Source organism: Dermacentor albipictus, chromosome 2, assembly GCF_038994185.2.
Source record: "Dermacentor albipictus isolate Rhodes 1998 colony chromosome 2, USDA_Dalb.pri_finalv2, whole genome shotgun sequence".
Classification (NCBI taxonomy): domain Eukaryota; kingdom Metazoa; phylum Arthropoda; class Arachnida; order Ixodida; family Ixodidae; genus Dermacentor; species Dermacentor albipictus.
Window position 1 is genome coordinate 141,371,623 of NC_091822.1, and position 18,262 is coordinate 141,389,884.

Sequence of the window (18,262 nt, forward strand, 5' to 3'; positions counted from 1 at the left end):
GCTGTTGCGACGGTAGCTACTGTTCTTGATCGCGTGCACCTGATGCTTTTTCTTACTTACATGGTATGGTTTTAGCAGTCGGCCAATGGCAGGCGCGCATTAGCCCGCGAGATTCGAACGCGCTGCTCCGGCCAATCAGCGCTCCGCATCACATCACGGGAAAACGTCAATAGCACCTCAACCGCGCCGACGATGCCATTTTGCAAGGTGGCAAAACAGAGACAAAGAAATCAGGGTCAAAACGACATCAAGATGGCGCAGGCAGGCCGCATGGGCGTGCTTTAGCATGGGCCGGGAACGGCGCGCGCGTGAAGTTTGACTTCATTTCGGCATTTGCGCGTGTATTGCGGGCCGCGGTGGCCTCAAAAGCAGCATTTTTTTGTTACTTTACGGTTGAATTGGGTGCTGATAATTACAGAACAGTTAGTTTTTGAGACGTACAACCCAAAAATATGGTTTTTCAAAAATCAACTTAGCGATTTTTCGGTTTTCGAGGGCCGCGTTCTCCCTTAATATAATAAAGTGCGTTTATGCATGATTTCAATTCGGTTAACAAATATAGCAGAAATAGCAATAAATTCATTTTGATGCATTGCCAGATGGTCTTCTGCATGTCGCTGGTGCATTGAAACTGAAACTAACAAAGCCTAGTCAATCTAGTACTAGTCACCAAGCGCCCTCAAACCACAGGACAAGCCAAGCCAAGCTGCTAAGTCGTAAAGGCTGCATTTGCTATTTCCGTGACTTTTTGTGCGAGTTCCATTCCGCTATATTCATCCACCGTTCACGACCCACTGATCCCATTGATAGCATGGGCAGAAAGTCGCTCTGACCACTGATGAAGCATGATAAGGAATAGCATTAAAGGCATGCATTCTTAGAAAATCGTGGCCACAGGCTGTTTAGGCTACCATGGTCTAGTCCAAAGGCAAGCGCATGTGGGCGTGGGAATGGGTTGACTAACTTGAGCTGTATTCTTAAACAATAACTTTCGGAGACACTTCCACCTTAGCGATATTACGCGTGGCTAGCACAGGATGCATCAGTAGGCAACAGCGTTTCCGCACTGTGATAAGATAGCGTGCTTGGCACTGTGCCATGGATGCCGTCGCTCGTAGACACCAATGCGCCTTGTGCCAGTCCTGCAAAAGGTAGCGTCCTTAGCATTATGCCAAGAATGTTGTCACTTGTTGATGCCTACGCGTCTTGTGCTAGCCACGCGAAATTGGAGGTATCTCAGAAAGTGACGATCCAAGAATATGGCACACCTTGTTTTCCCACTTTTGGAATAAGGTCTCTTATTTTCTTAGGAATCCGGTATTTCGGATCCCGCTTATTCTGATGTTTTGGCAGTCCCCGTCGAGTCCGAAATATTGGTCGGTGAATGTATCTGTATTCGTTATATAAGGGTTTAGCTGTAGTGGACTAGACCTTCCATGTTGTGTGGCTGAGTACTGGCGCCTTTGAGTGTAGTGAACGCAGCATGAGGGTGTTGCAAAGGGGACAACACAAATGTTTAAAGGGAGCACTAAAGCACAGTGGTAAATTGGCTTTAAACTGGCAAAGTGTTCTTTTCAAAACCTTATTTTCAGTTACAGTTGATTCTGATTTATGTTAAAACACAAAGATCTCAACATTATCGTCTCTTTTGAACAGCCCTAACATTCCTTTTTAAATGCCATGCAAAAGTATAATGCTGTTGTCCATGTGCATCGGACTCCCGTTCATTGGCACATTCGATATATCAAACGCTTTGCCATGCCCCGGGGAGTGCAGTTGTCAAAACGATGCCATGAACACTTCTTGTGCCATTATAATATTTCAATTCTCATGAAACGAAAGACGTTGCCTATGGAGGGCTTTATGCACATTGCCTGGAGGAAAAAGTAGTTTTGTCACTGCAAATGTGGACGGCTCTTGTGGACTGTAGCAGTTCCTTATCGACAAAGGCAGATCACCACACTGCCTCAAGAATGTGAGAGGCTTCCCGATCTGACATGCATTCCACAAAAAAAGTGTGGATGAAACGCTTTCTTTTCACTGGGTGGCTCTGGGCATTGGATGTCAAACTGTAGATGCCTGACCACAGGGTTTGTCTTCTTGTAGTTGCAGGCTTTTTGGGTTAGCGCTGTTATCACTAAATCCAAGACCATGACTTGTTATGTTCGTGCATAAAAAATGAAATAAGTAAGTAAACCTTTGTGTATTCAATACAGCTTTGATGGAAAAAATCAGGAAAGTTACCACGTGTTACAATATCACGAAACTGTTTGAGATATTTGGGGTTTTCTGATAGGCGTACCTTATATTTCAAATGATTGATATATCAGTCTTTTCGCAACCATTGTAGTTCAGTATATCCATGATTGACTGCAGTATTTGGCACAAATGGGTTGATTATTGCTGGTGAAAATGATGACCAAAGTTTGCTATTTCAAACTTTGTGCTGACAGCAAGTGTTTCAAAGGTATATTTAATGTTTAGGCCATTGTGCTGCAGAAAAAGCTATCGAAGCTTGCTAGATAAACACTTCAGAATGCAATGTAGTTCTTTACCGATAAACAGTTAACTTCACCCGTACAGGCACTGTCAAAATCGATGGCGTTGCAGTGAGCTGGTTTGAAACTTCGGGCTAACGTCGCCACCTGAATCTCATTTTTGCAACTTTCCTGGCTTACCAAGCCTCCTCTAGTTCTAAGAGTGACTGCTTTACTGTTGCTGAAGCACAATTACTAATACAGTGAAACCTCGTTAAACCGTAGTCGGCCGGAGCTCGGAAAAAGTACGTACTAAACGGTAGTACTGTTTAAGCGAAATAGCATGAGATCGCCCACTTACCTGTCGATAACGGAACTCAGAGAGAGTGCGATGAAAGGGGAAAAAACATGCAGTATTTATTCACTTCGCGGGACGTAAGTGTTATTTTCGTTTGATGTCGCGGCGGCCTAGCACGACGACAGCGGCCTCAAACTTACTGAAGCTGCGTGCCAGCTTCTCAGCCAGCCCACCTCTTCTCGGCAAACACTCGCACGGCACGACAGATTCCTCGTTGGCGTTACGTATTCTCCGTGCACGCGCGCAGTAGTGCTGCATAAGTCCCGTGGCGCCTTTTTCATTGCCGGGTGCCGGAGTTCGGAAAACTTTTCGTTTGGAATAGTTACGTTATCGCGCCCCTGTTCTTGCGACGATCGCATTCACGAGGCTGACGTAACGCGCAGCTTCTGCCACTGTCGGGCCTGAATAGCCCGTGCTGTCGATTTCCGTGTCGTCCTCATCACTGTCGCTAGTTGACACTTCGACAACAACAGCGGCAACGATGGTGAATAGTCGAACCTCGTAGCCAACATCTCTTCGTGGTCGCAGCAGCGCTGCCGAGCAACTTCGCATTCCAAATGCCACACACTGTAGTCAACAGCAGATCCATGTCGCAGGCCAGCGCCGACTTCTTCGTGTCACGTTCGGTAGCACGGACGATGTCTAATTTTTCTTCTATGCTGAGCACCCGGCGTCTTTTTTATCCTAGCTTTGACATGACGCGAGTCCTCGCTTGCACGACGCCACAACGCTCTCTGGCATGGCGTCCATGCGGCGTCGAAATGATGTTGATGTTGATGCGGCTTCACATGCAAACGCACAGGGCGCTTGGAGGCCGTTGTACCGATCTCTGAGGCTTGTTGTTCTGCCGGGCCGCCCGATGGAGACGACGCACCGCCATGTTTGCACGACGAAAAGTGGAAACGCTACGTTTTAACCGATGCGTACGCAATAAGGTGGTACGGTTAATGCGGATACAAAATACATTATGTTCAATGGCCGCTGAGTCGGGGAATTGACTTTACTACTTTTAAACCGAAACTACTGTTTAAGCGGGTACGGTTTAACGCGGTTTTACTGTACAGTCAAATTTCAGCATAACAATCATGAATATAACAGATTAGTGGATATAGCAAAATAAGCCTAGAAAGTTATCAGCATGTAATGGATAGTTGCTTATAATGAAAGCCGGATATAAAGAAGATGACCTTGGGGTGTCCATTAAGGCTCGGCTAAGATGTCCCATTAAGGCTTGGCTGTAATAACGCTTTAGTGTCCTTTAAATCGATTACTTCAGCCTGCACACAGGTTAAAGTAACGATTAATGCCACTTTATCCTTTCCCACATTCACGTGCGCATGTGCTTCGTATCACTGTTCGGTGCTTGAGAGACAATGATATGCTCACATTTTTCCTGTTTCATTTGTAGAGTCTGGCTTTGGTGATGCATGTTTTCAGCTATCTGTTGGTATCTTTCGACGCAGTATGGAGACATTCTCTGAGACGGCTCGGCGGATGCTGATGGAGTTTCGGTGCTTACTCCAAAGGACACCAGCTGCTGTCACCAATAGCCGACATTTACAGCTTCTCGCAATCAACATGTTCACCGTTGCAAACACCTGTCTAAAAGGTGAGCTTTGCCGCCAGGTATTTAGGTTTTGTGTGTGCACTCTCACTCGGCGTTGACAATTGCAGTTTTATTAATTGACCAAGATTTGTTTGTTTGCGCTAATGAAAAGCCACTGCTAATTTGCCTTAGAAACACCAGCTGCATACCAATAAAGCTTGGCTGTCTTGATGAGCCAGTAAGGTAACTAGATGAATACTAGTTGCCTCCTGTTGCAAAGCAGTGCTGACGCTATGCTTTGAGCATCTCGTTGTAAAGTGCGCTTGCTGCCGAGCTTGTCTGCAGTTTTCTCTCTCTTTTTCAGCCTTATTTTAACTGATATTTTATCTTGCTTGGCTGCACACTATGGGGTATCTGTATGCGTTGATTTTTGCCATAGGGTAAATGGGACTTTGGGAAGGGCCTCATTACGTCCAGTCCGGCAGTACAAATGCTCCTTATGGTCAACACTGTATTGCCATTCTACCATTAGATGAAGATGTTTGAAGTTCCCAAAAGTGAAACAGACACAAAAACAAAAGAAAATGATAAAGAAGAACCTAATGAATACATCGTTGCTCCAAAGGATAAAGAAGAACAGAGAATGGAAGAACCATAGTGCTAACTCTACTGTACTGTATAAGCTGGTTGTACAGAGGGCCTGCTTGTTTTGTTTGCTGGTGGGTTTCCACTCCCAAATATATTTCCTGTGGCGTCAAAAGAATCTTCGCACGTGGCTGTTGTGTTGGCCATGGTGCAGTGTAGCATTGGACCTAATCTCTTCATGCAAATCCACAAATCAGCAACATTTATAGAGCGTTCCTCATTTATGGGGCCTTACATTGCTATGGTTCATATAATCCTATTTTTCTCTCTCTCATGCTCGTGCCCGACAGCATCAAAAATATTGGCATACTTCAGCCATTGAAAAAATGTGGCAAGAGCTCATTGAGAGAATAATTATTACTAAATCTGCTCTGGGAGCAACAAACTTGGGACATTTGCCACTGGGCAGATTATTGTGTTCTTGGTCATTGTTCATCACCTTTTCTTTGCCCAGATTCTTCTTATGCAATGGAACCAACGTGCCTTACTTACTTTCCCATCTATGTGTCCAGATCGCAGCATGGACCCAGACTGCCGTTCGCTGCTCCAGGAGCAGAGCCTGCAGGTGGCGCTTGCCCACGTGGCCATTGTTTTGGAACGTGCCACACAGCTGCTGCAGCAGAGCGCGTCCTCCTCCTCGTCCTCATCCTCGTCCTCACCTGGTGCACCCTCCTCCTCCTTTTCACGGGTCTCCCTCTCAGACGAGGTGGCTGAGCTCCTGCCCACTCTAAAGCTGTGGACCGACTGGATGTCCTGCCAGAAACGGCTCTGGATTCCTCCACCTACGCCATGCGACTACAACACTAGGTATGCATCCACTTGTCGTTGTTTGTATGCTTTGTTCATCTTGGTCGTAGTTTGTGTAATAAAGCCTCACTAGAGTTAAACCCATTTATCACTACATTATATGTGGACTAATTCTTCAAAATGCACCAAAATTTACTATCCTCAAACTGCCATTGGCAGTTAAGATTTGGCACCACTTTGGCTTGTTTGTTTACAGGACTTCATGAAACCACAGTTGTGGGGGCGATTATTATGAGAGAGGGGGAAAGAATCATAATTCTGAAAAGCAAAGTTAGGGGTGCGTTTACCATGCAAGTGTGTTCATTGGGCGTGTAAATACAATATGTAGCTTGTTCGTGACTTCTGTAAGCTGAAACCTTAAAGTCTTATAACTAGCTGTATAGCACTAATTATCTTTTAATCTTATAAATGAGTGTTGTGAGCCAGTCAGTGCTCAAAGCTTGTCCACTTATAGAAAACTTGAGCGTAGCATTAGTTTTGAGATATTTGGCACCAAAATCTGATGCACAACGTGTTGGTGTTCCACATAATTGTGTGCCGCAGTATGCAAGGAAGGTTTTCAAGGGACTTTTTGTACTGCATGCTCAAATGAAGCAATAAATGGTTTTTAGTGAAACTCAAGTAAGAGCTTACTGGTTTCTGATGTCCATGACTGCTTTGAATTTTGGCCAGTAAAATTTGCAATGTTGTCAGATCTTTTTCATATTTATACGATTCGAGAAAACTGTTGCAACTATTCGTATCAGTTTGTTGGTATGCTGGAAACTGAATGCTGTCACTTCTTTTTCTTTTACTTCTATGATCTTAGTGTGAAAGGGAATGTTTGGACAACACTGGCAGACCTTCTGACAGTCCTGCGAAGGTTGAACCTGGGTGACATCACGTTTTTCAAGGAGCCCGGAGAAGGTAATAATTTATCTGGCTTGCCATTTTATCTTTTTTTGTAGGTAGGCCTGTGCAGAACTTAAAATACAGTCGCCGACCATTTATTCGAACCTCATGGGGACTGTGGAAATGTCCGAATAAACAGTTGTTTGAAAATGCAGATTAAGAAAAAAAAAAAGAAATCCTTTATTTCAATGCATTATTCGGGCTCGGCAGTAGGCTTGAAGAAATCATGAATGCACCGTTGCACGCTGTTCCGTTTACGCACAATCAGATAAGCCTGAATCTCGGAGAGGGGTTCGGGCTCGGCAGTAGGCTTGAAGAAATCATGAATGCACCGTTGCACGCTGTTCCGTTTACGCACAATCAGATAAGCCTGAATCTTGGAGAGGGTCATACAGTCACTAATAGGCGTCTGCAAGCACAGTCACTGCTTATACACGCTCCGCATGCGACGGCAGCATAGCACATGGTGCGTCATCTTCCGACTCAGAGTCATCGTCCGGCGGTGCAGCAGAAACCTGACGAATGATCTCGCCGTCGTCGAGTTCTGCGCATGTCAGTACAGCAGTGTCGGCACCTGTGAAACTGTCAAATGAGACGGTATCTGGAATCGCAATGCAGCCACTGCGCAGGTCTTGGCAGGACATTTTCGGCGTCAGTAGGGAGCACATCGGAAGGTGACAAATCCTAGGCCTCCTGGCACCTGCTTGCCGGCATTCCCCAGCGCAGTCTGCGTGAGCACTGTCAGTGCCATTAGACACTTGACATAATGTTTCCATATGCCGCGTTGGATCACCGCAACCTCGACACACAGCACACAAAGCAACCACCACCATGCCGTCACCCCGACACCAGTCGCACAAATGAAAAACGTCGCCTACTCGCAGTGTTGTGCACGAAGAAACAAACAAATCAGCTGCTGGATTGTCTTGACATGGCTTACTAAGCTTAGACTGGAACTGCTGTAGCCACTCTATCAAACCAGAGAGAAACGATGATGATGAGCAGGGATTTGCAGTAGCGCCACTTCGTGAGGCAGCAAGGAGGCTCCGTTCAAAACAAAAATGGCGTTCAGCAAGTCGAACCATGCACCGGTCAGAGTCTGTGCATGGTGCTCTCGATCAAGTTAGCTCAAGGAGTGTCCGAAAAATCAGACGAGAGGCTGCAAGGTGTCCAAACTTTTGGCAGTTATACATTATGGTCTATGGGGAGAATGGCGGTGCCGTGAAGCAGACCGAATAATCGAGCATGTCCGAATTTTTGGAGTACGAAAAATCAGTTGGCGACTGTAACAAATTATTGGGTAAAATAAACAGCAGTAATGTCCGTTTGCAAATTTTTAAATAATATTTTGATCTTTCTGTGTATAATTACCTATATATCGAACTTTTCTTCTGATCCCCTTTAGATTCAATATATCCAGGTTTGGCTGTATTTTGTAACATTTCATTTTTTCATCCTTATCAATGTTGCATTGAGAGGCTGATTCTATCAAAGACGGCTGTACGGTGGCCTTCAAGGTTCATACAAACCAACAATGAAAGTTGTGGAATTGAATAAGTCACAGTTTCGCCCCCAAAATGAAGCATTGAGGGCTATGTGAAATAAAGTTTGTAGTTTTATCGGTTGTGTAAATGCAATAAACATATGCTTGTTAATTAAATTAACAAGCATGGCGTGACATGCGCACAGGCAAACATTAACAGATCTCACTCGATGACCATGATCGTTCGCTGTTATAATGCTGGCAGCAAGAAATCAAAACTTCGTGCTATCTCTTGCTTCAGCGCATCTCAGAAACTTGGGTTATGTGACCTTCAACTCTAGATGCACAGGAAGACAATGCTCATGAAGTAATCAGCTTTCGTGGCTTGCCTTTAAACATTGCATCCACCACAAACACCACGATACAGTGGGTGGGCTACGCATGCGCTCAGCTGTGCAGACAGCACTGCGCAGCCATGCTTAATCATGTGACGTCCCAATAGTGGGTGCAGGGGAAGACGGCGTGCATCGATCCACCATTTCTTTGCCTCACTCTCGCACGCCCTGCCTTGCACCCAGGGCATGTGGTGCGGGGCGTGATATTATCGCACTTGGACTTTATATACAGAATATCACTGACAGCAATGGTGATAATTTGCTTGGAGTATTTATGTAATGGCTATTGCAGTAAAATCAAGTGTTATGGTCAGAGAATACAGCCCCAGAGATGCGTGCTCATAGTGAAAGCCAGGAATGTTGTTTGAGTGCCTGCATTCAAACTCAGTGGTACACAAGCATCATAAAAACAAAAGCGAGTGAGAAACCTGCCGCCATCAATTGTTTCATCACTGGACGAGATTCTGTCAGTTGTAGTGTGTCTCGCACAAAGAGAGGCATGCACAGCAGTATCGCTGGCTTGCAAGCACCTGCCTGTAAACAAAGTAATCTCATGCCTGTGGGAAAGCCATGCTGGCTAGCATCTCTCAGTGACGCTATCAGAGATGAGAAACGAGATAGTAATCAGTTTGCACAATAGCTGTAACTTAAAACAACACATGTGACATTGTCAAATATAAAGTGCTCAAGCGCAGACGTGAGCACCTCGCTGTAAACTATCCGAAGGGGGAATACTGTAGAAGGGCATTAACTTGCATCTCACAGTACCAGAAAAAAGAACATCTGAATTGTCTGAATACTGAATTAACGAATAAACAGCAAAAACAGCATTAAGATCAAGCTGGAGCAGCATACTTTTATTTGTTGAAGTGCCGCGTTATCGATGTCTGCCTTTTTGCTCATATCCCAGCTGACATAAGTTTTCTGAGCCTTTCTAATTGATCAGCAGCATGCAGGCAAGAGATCCACGCAGAGGCAGATGCGCATTTAAACAGTCAATCGCCCACCGAAACAAACTTTCCAGCTGAGAATGATCTGTGGTTTGCAGCCACTGTTTTGATGCATTAAGCTTTCACCTTCAAAGGCTTGCAGGGTGTGTTGTTCGTTTTTCACATGGGTCCAATGTGCTTATCTTCATGTTTTACCTTTTCATGATGTCGCGATGCACCATTCTTCAATGCTTTCAAGATTTCGACTTTAACTGCCAAGTTCTTGGCCTCGCACTTCTGTCACTTTGCCAGCTTTGCCATCATTGTAGCGCATGGTGACATGGCATGCACAACAAGGCAACAATGAAAAAGAAAACTTGATGAGAAAGAGAGAGAAAGAAGTTTAATGACACGAAATGCCGAGAGGTCGGCCTGAGGTATATTCCTCTAGCCAGCTACTCGGCATTGGGGGAAGGGGAAGAGGGAAAGAAAGAGGGAAGAAAGAGGTGCATGATGGGTGACGATGACGATAGAAGGAAGATGTAGAACATATGGCAAGCAGTTTGGCATGCTCAAAGTCTGCAGTCCAGGCCCGTAATTTTTAAAAAGGTCAGTAATGCCTTGATGGCCTAAACAGTGCATGTCCTACAACAACAGTAAAGAGAACAAGTAAAGAGAACAAGTAAATAAACAAAACAACAACAAAAAACGGATGTTTAGTGGTGCTGTAGTCGCCACACCAACTGATGACGATGGCTATGCTATGGCGATGCCTCCCATGGTTTCACTCAAGTGGTGCTGCCCTTACTTTGCTTTTGTGCGGCGGCAGTTGTAAGCATTTTTCCAAATTATATGGTGTGCATGAAAATTCTGCCGAATTAGCGAGCATTCCATCACGTAGACTAACATGCATTCTTGCTGGTACCAAAATATCGGTCGGAATTTCTGAATTAAAGGGTGTCAAGTTACTGAGCTTTTACTGTACTACTCCTGAACCACCATGGTGGCAGCCACCATAGAGCGAAGTGAAATATCAGTTCTGGATGGAGCCAAGAGGCGGCAGCACATTAGGAAATTTTTTCTAGAAGACAAGGGAGATTGCAGCACCTCTAGCTTGACGCTAACTGGTGCTTTGTTCTGTAAAGATGATTTTTTTTTTTTCAAGTGTTTTGTTGCCATCATACATCTACGTCCATGGCCATTTGGGACTTGTTTCCGCCGCCACCATACATGTTAACCACACGGTTAAGCCAACCAAAGCCGAAAAAACGGCAAATTTGACCATTTCCAATGCCCACAATAACATCCACATCTAGAAATTCAAGAGAAAGAATGTGACCATAGGCCTTGTGTAGGTCGAGATTAAAACTGCAAAAAACTGCTATGCAAGTCGTCAAGTTGCCCAATGACATTAGCTTTTTGCAGTTGTTACTTTGAAAACGAAGCCATATCTTTTCTCTCATTGCTTTGCAGATCGTGAGCTGGTGACCTTACCTGAAGATGCCACCCTGACCAGCTTTGTTCCCTTACTGGGAGCCCCTCAGGAACCCTTCTACGTCCAAGTGCCATGCGATCGGGTGAGTTGCGGTGTGTCAGCCCCAATAAATTTGGTCCCATTTGTAGGGCCCAACGTCTCAGCTTGTACAAAACATTGCCACTACAGTTCAACCCTGCTATAATAAATACCAAGACAACAAAATTCTCACTGCAACAAAATATTTTCCCATCCCTGGCAAACGGTCATAGAATTCAATGCGTTTCTCATCTCTCGACAATGAAACACCACTAGAGAGCAGTTTTGCCGGAACATTTGTCCACGTGTCATTAGCCCACCTAAGACTAACAGAGTGCAAAAAGTGCTCAGTTACATTTGCTGTGCACTAAAACTGCATAGAATAGTGCTAGTGTGATTGAAAACTTCTTCAAGTATGCGGGTCTCAATTCCACAAAACTGACATCACAGGCCGATTCGGTGTTTTCAGATGAAGATTTCCCAGAGGCACATATCATGCCAGTGCTATTGGCCCAGTATTGTCATCGCTGACTGTTGCGTGGGGTGAACTTTGTGTTATCTACGACACTAGCAAGCCAGCAGGCCTGGGACTCTGGGCTCCTTAACCTGGTTTGTGTGCAGGCTGTTGCTTTGAGGAGTGATGACATGTTCCTAAATGAAACTGCATTAGTGCTTAAGGGGGGACGCGGCCCTTGAAAACCGAAAAATCGCGAAAAAGTCTATTTTTGAAAAACGATATTTTTGGGTTGTGTGTCTCATAAACTACCTTCTGTAATTATCAGCACCTAATTCAACCGTAAAGTACCAAAAAAAACGCTACTTTTGAGGCCACCGCGGCCCATAAGACAAGCGCAAATGCCAAAATGAAGTCAAACTTCGCGCGCGCGCCATTCCCGGCCCACGCGGCCTGCCCGCGCCATCTTGATGTCGTTTTGACCGTGAATTCTTTGTCTCTATTTTGCCGCCTTGCAAAATGGCATCGTCGGCACGGTTGAGGCGCTATTGGCGTTTTCCCGCGATGTGATGCGGAGCGCTGATTGGCCGGAGCAGCGCGTTCAAATCCCGCGGGCTAAAGCGCGCCTTCCATTGGCTGCTGCGCGGGTGGCGGCGGCTGCTCAAATCCCGCGGGCTAAAGCGCGCCTGCCATTGGCAGCTGCGCGGGTGGTGGCGGGCGTTCCCTTTGATCGCCTGCTTTCGAGCTGTTCATCGCTTAGCGCTATCTTTTCGATTATTTGCTCAGCTTTTTTTTTTTTTTTTCGCTAGTTCTTCGCTGCACGCGATGCCGGCAAAGCCCAAGACAGTGCAGATGTTCGGTGCACAGGAGCGCGATATGCGTCTTGTACGAGCATCGAACTTCCTATCATCCGCAGCGAGTGCCGACTGCGTAGACGCTTTTCAGCGGCGGAACTGTGCTTTCGGCTGTCGCCAGTCGAAAATCCGACACACAGAGTGTGCCTGGAGTCGCGAAAGTTAATTGAAAGCTCCGCAGGAGATTTCTAATAAAAAAAACACGTGTTCAACTTTAAGGCCTGTTTTCTCGGAATTAATTTTTTCGCTAGTAGTGGGGCTGGGGAAGGCGATATCTCAAGAACCGCTCTTCAGATTTGCATGCCGTTTTTTTTATTCTGTTCCTGAATGACTTTGCCAGGGGGCAACAGGCTTCTTTTTTTTGAAAGCTGGTGCAGTTAATTTATAATAAGCAATTAATTTTTAATGAATGTGGTCATTACTGGCTAAATCAAATTCAAAGTTGTCTTAAAAATTTTTGGAGGGGAAATTAAAAAAAAAGGGCTCTTTAGCCCCCTGGAATATCTATGAAGGGATCATCACAGTGAATTTCAGCTTCCTGCGATGTCCTGGCATTTCTGCAGGCTCTTCCTCAGGCATACACATGAATCACCTAGTTCACACATGAATCACACATGAATCACCTAGACCTCAATAACTCTGGAACTAATAAAGATATCTTTATGAAACTTTGCAGTTCCTCATAGTTCGGTAGTGTGAACGTACCCTGAAAGTTTCATCTGGATATCTTAAAAAATAAAGAAGTTCGGTCTCCAGGGTAGCCTCCCCCCTTAAAGCTACTACTGAAGTCGCTGCAGAAATGTTCTGCTAGTACTTGCTCTGCACTTTTCCTGCTGTCCCCACCCACCTCACTTCGTCATGTCTGTGAGTGTTCTTACAAAATTTAAAATTCTCAAGTTTGCAGCTACGTATATTTTTTCTAAGTTGTGTGCCTTATTGGTGCAGGAGCGAGCTCGTAACTACCTGCGAATCAGCCGGATCCAGTTCTTTGGGGACTACCTGTGTGGCATCTCGCCGCCCTACCTGGAGTTCAATGTGGAACGCAAACGCTTTGTTTCACTTATCGCTGTCTTGGACACAGAGTCTGACTCTGAGAAAGACCTGACTTATGATTCGGTAAGTGTTTCGAGCACTGGTTCCTAATGGCCCCCTGTGGATCACTGGCATTCATTATTTTGTGGTGTGCAGTTGTGATGAAAGATTATGTTTACATTGGCAGACCTCATTTCTTCTTGAAGCTGTGCTACTGGCCTACTATATACCTGAAACATACACCCTTTGCCAGGAAAATTCCGGGACGGAATTCTATTTCTTTTTTTTTTCCAGTATTAAAGCTCAAGAAATTGGTGTAACTGAGCGATCTTGTATGCGCTCAGAGTAGACGTAACCTTCAATGGTTTTTCATGTAAATTCGCTAGGCAGGAGAGCTGTGTTTAGCAGACTACTGTTTTGCTTGTTGGCACTTTTAGTTTGACATCGCTCAAGTGACTTGACGGGCACAAATTCCGAGCGGACAGTTAATATCAAAGTGCGGTGAACGCGTGAATGCCTGTTGCAAGTTCAAATGGTGGAACTATCTTTACATCGTAATATATAGGCACAGGCAAAGCCACTCTGTTTAAAATGTAATTAAAATAGTTGGGTAATTTTTATCCCAAATACCACATTGATGCGTGCACATAAATTCAATTAATATTGAGACCACATAGTCTACAAATGTATGTTTCCCACTGTGCCAAAGTTGCTCAGATAAAGTATTGTGTTCGTGACTGAATTAATACTCAGAATTTTTTACAATTGCAGCATGCAAACAAATGTAATTAGACATTTCATTCACAGTGCATACCTTTTATCTTAAATCATCTCAGTCTATTAAAAAGTCCAAACCATTTTAGTGCTCATAATCTGAAAGGCAAATAATTTCACTGGCAATACTCTTCATGGGCAGCATGGTGGTGCTTGTGCAATGCAGTTACAGGCCCCACACGTTATGTTAATGCTTTCAAGGGTGCCCAGAGGGTGGCGCACCCTCATATAGTCGCACTTGCATATAGTTAGAGCAGCATCTGAGGACTTCAAGCACAACATTGAACCTTGCTATCGCTGACAGGGTGTTGCCCATTGGGCAAAACTGCCAATTTTTCGTCTGCGCCGAAAGATCAAATTGCTGTTCCACCACTGCGTCTCCCTCTTTTTGTCATTACTCACCAAGGTGACTTAATGGCTACAGCCTTCTACTTGCTCAGCACAAGGTCGTGGGTTCAATTCGTGGCAAAATTTCTATGGGAGCGAAAGGCCTAAACACCCGTGTACTTTTCGATTTTGGTGTACGTTAAAAGAACCCCAAGTGCGCAATATTACTCTGTAACCACCACTACGGTGTCCCTCATAACCCTTTGTGCAGTTTCGAGGTGTTCAACTGCAGACCCCCCACCCACCCCTGTTCCTTTGTGAGTTTGCTGGCAGTGTCTATCGAGGAGACTGAACAAATTAGGCGTTCCCCTGGGAGCATCTCAGTGCAGTTGTTCCATGCTCCTGGCCATCACTGTTATGTAGGAGCTGTTCACATGGTCATTTCGGAGACCCTTTTTGGGAATGCAAAATGTTGCCTAAGGAAGCCTTTGTTCACCGTGACATAAGCGGCCAGTTGTGGGTGTCTAATGTATCACACTTGTTGTGTAGGGATGTGGGGGAGTGGCAAATGCTGGCTCGACAAGTGCAATCTTGGCACGGTTGCAGTCTGACGACGAGCTGGAACTCGGCGACTCTCTGGACGACCAGGAGGCACCGCTCAAGTCCGGGGAGGAAGAGAACGAGATCCAGAGGTTGTGGACCAAAAAGGAGCAGTTACGCAAGGCGAAAGAGCAGCATGAACGCCAGCACGCCTGCGTACAAGTGAGTTAGGGGCGTCTTTCTGACATTTGCACTTGGTTGCACTGAATTAGTAGATTTACAGGGAAAGCTTGTTATACTGAAGTTATATAAAATTAATATGCCAATATGACACAGAACATATGAAACTGAATATAAAGCAACATGAACAGCCAATATGAAATACCTTCTTCATATCCTATATTCTCTGTAAGCACGTGAACAAAAAAAAAAAAAAAAACTTTGCTGTCAGGTCTATATGGATAAAATGCAAGCATATATGGTGCCTCGGACAGACCAGCAAAGGTCTTCTGTGGATTCTAACGGCTCATCAGTGGCTTGACATGCTTATACGTGCCACGAGAACAACCCTAAATTACAAATGCACTTTACACTCAATGTGCTACTATGAAATTGGTAAGGTCAGACAGGATTGACAAGTTGGCTTGCCAGCTACAGGCCAGCCAAGCCATACTGTTGGCCCAAATGTAAGTGCCCCTCTAGAATGTGCCATTTCAAATTTCTTCTGCTGACTATTTAGCTGCCAAGTGAACGGATTTTTGCTTCACTATAACCCATATTGACTCGTATCTTGCATTTTCGGTTTCATTATAACAATAGAATACAGTAGAACCCTGTTGATACAATCACGTTTTGTACGATTTCCCAATGCCAACAACATTCACAATCAACACCACAAAAAATGACCCAGTACAGTTACGTTTCCATTTTTTTTACCATTTAATGCATTCCCGGAAGACACAATCTTTCAGCACCAATTCTCATTACATCGCTTAACTGTGAGTGTTTGATACATTATGTAAAAAAAAAAATTCAAGGTATTCGCGCAATCGAGAGGGGTAGGCACCTGCAGTGGCAGCTTACCCACAGTGCTCATCCACCTGCGTCACATAAAAATGCCACCATGCATTCGGTTTCCTACTCTGGTACCAGCGATTGTCTTCGTGGGTCATTGCACATTTCCATTCACAGCTCTCGCTGCCAACCCATTGCGATAATCATCTTCACTGATCTGTTAGACAGCGCATGTGGCATAAGAAGCACACTGCATGCTTTTAATGGGCAATAACCAAAAGGCACACTGTTCCCTACTGCAGGCAGCATGAAGTGAGCATTATGTTTTGTTCTGGCAGCATCGTGGCATCGTATTCCAGTGTTGCCTACTAGCTCAATTTTATTTTGGTTTCTCATCACCATCTTAAAAAGATAACGAACATCTCGAGTTGCTAGAGCCCCATCAGCTTGATCGTGCCTCAATGATTCTCGCCAAGTGGGCATGCCAGAACTTACCACCAAAATGCTCTGCCTGAAGCAGCTGCTGACCCAGGCAAGATTCGAGGAGCACCAACAGAAGCTTTCTGAAGCCGCAAAAACGACAGCGCAAGTCTTGCGTTGCTTGGGCCCCACAATATCGGTGCGCATTGGCATCTCGTGATGCAACAATTCTCGAAGGGCTTAGCATTGTGTAGCTATCGACTAACGTTCAGTTTGCCATTGGATCGTGGGTTTGCCCAGTTAGTACATTCTTTCTTGCATTTTTCTCTGAAACATATGAACAAGGTTCTACTGTAGTACATTTCACAGGCGTTACGTATAACAAAGGAATCCAGAAATCAGCACCTCGCTTCTGAATTAGGCATTTACACGTAGCATGCGCTACACAAAACACTTGGCTTCAGATGACATAGATAAATGGACTGTGCATGCTTGCCGTTATTGTACACCTTATAAAGAGGGACATGGGTTTTAGAGACAAAAAAAAAAAAATCCAGAAAAGATCACTATTTTGAAAACGGTATTTTCGGAATTTCCAACTATTATTCTACCACTTCGCCAAATTTTGCGCATTCTAAATCAATATTTTAGCAGTAACATAAATTTTTGGCACCAGTGTGGGCTAAATAGGAGCCAAAGTTTCCATAAAAAAGCGCTTTTCCCATGGTGCGTGACGGCCCCCGCAGTCGTTCGGTCACGCCGACCCATATATCGTTTGAAAGAGCAGTCTCTTGTCTTCATTTTCCCGCCACCACCGGCTCCGTCCGTGAAGAAATTCCACGTCAAAAAGAAGATCCAATGCGTGGTGTAATTGCTAGACAAAGGCACGTGACCCTCTGCTAGCCATGCCATTGGCTAGATTGGCGTTGTCTGCATCACTCCGTGGCCGCTCCTCACACGCCGTGCATGCCAATGAGGTTTCCCACGCTGACAGCGATGCCGACCTTGACTCCGAAGTTTGCTATGAAGTTCAACTTTAGAAAAAAGAAGGGAAGAGGAAGGCAGCATATAACGTCAAGAAACAACACTCCATCGCACCGCTTCCCGATGACATCGATAAGGCGCGTTTATAGTCCAACGTTATCAGTGCACGAGTGAGCGTCGCTCAATGCGGGGCTTGTCGGATTCTAGTGGCTTCGTCTGGTTACACTGGCTGCACCAGTGTGTCGAACCATTTGTCTAACGATAAATGCTATTGTTCTCGCCAACGTGACGTAACGTGTGCTCGCGCTACGTCGGACCCTAGTTACCCTGCCCGCTCCCGCCGTCGAGCAACGCCGGAGATCCCGATGGCGTGTTAGGTCTAGTCCCCCGAAGCGCTCCTGATAACGGCCGCGTTTCATCCACATTTCGGCTCGACGCTACTATTCTGTAGCCAGAATTTTTGCGGCGTATTGACAGTGAAGCTCAAAAAAAGCTTTAAGCATTAGTGCCAACTCCTGCTACTGAGCGAAAATCGGAACTACTAAGTCACGTTGATGACACTGTTGCCTGGACTAACGAAATGCTGGCTACGTCTGCTGAGAATGCATCGGTTGAAAGCTTGCAGCGGGTGCTCAGAAGGCATCACCGCAGTGACACTAGCCAGACTACATTCCTGGAGGCTACTAATGCACTAAATAGCACTTGTATATATTTAAATGTTTTGTGGTGTTATAAAAATAAGCTGATTTTGTTTTTTCAGGTTTTCTCAGAATCTCGTTTCTGGTGTTTTTAGACTTGCCGAAGCGCTATCTCGGTCTT

General features: G+C 45.1%; 2 protein-coding genes across 2 annotated transcripts in view; one reads left to right on the forward strand and one right to left on the reverse strand.

Annotated features, from left to right (window-relative positions):
- LOC139056125 (nuclear speckle splicing regulatory protein 1) overlaps positions 1-18,262 on the reverse strand; it is a 276,929-nt gene that overhangs the window by 38,824 nt on the left and 219,843 nt on the right. The gene's annotated exons all lie outside the window — the stretch shown is intronic.
- The window catches only part of LOC139056119 (telomerase-binding protein EST1A-like), an 89,618-nt gene that overhangs the window by 33,002 nt on the left and 38,354 nt on the right, over positions 1-18,262 (forward strand). The window contains exons 10-15 of the mRNA XM_070534013.1: positions 4,299-4,444; positions 5,539-5,833; positions 6,642-6,739; positions 11,005-11,108; positions 13,298-13,468; positions 15,092-15,247. Of these exons, the coding sequence (XP_070390114.1) occupies positions 4,299-4,444; positions 5,539-5,833; positions 6,642-6,739; positions 11,005-11,108; positions 13,298-13,468; positions 15,092-15,247 (970 nt within the window). The remainder of the gene's footprint in view (positions 1-4,298; positions 4,445-5,538; positions 5,834-6,641; positions 6,740-11,004; positions 11,109-13,297; positions 13,469-15,091; positions 15,248-18,262) is intronic.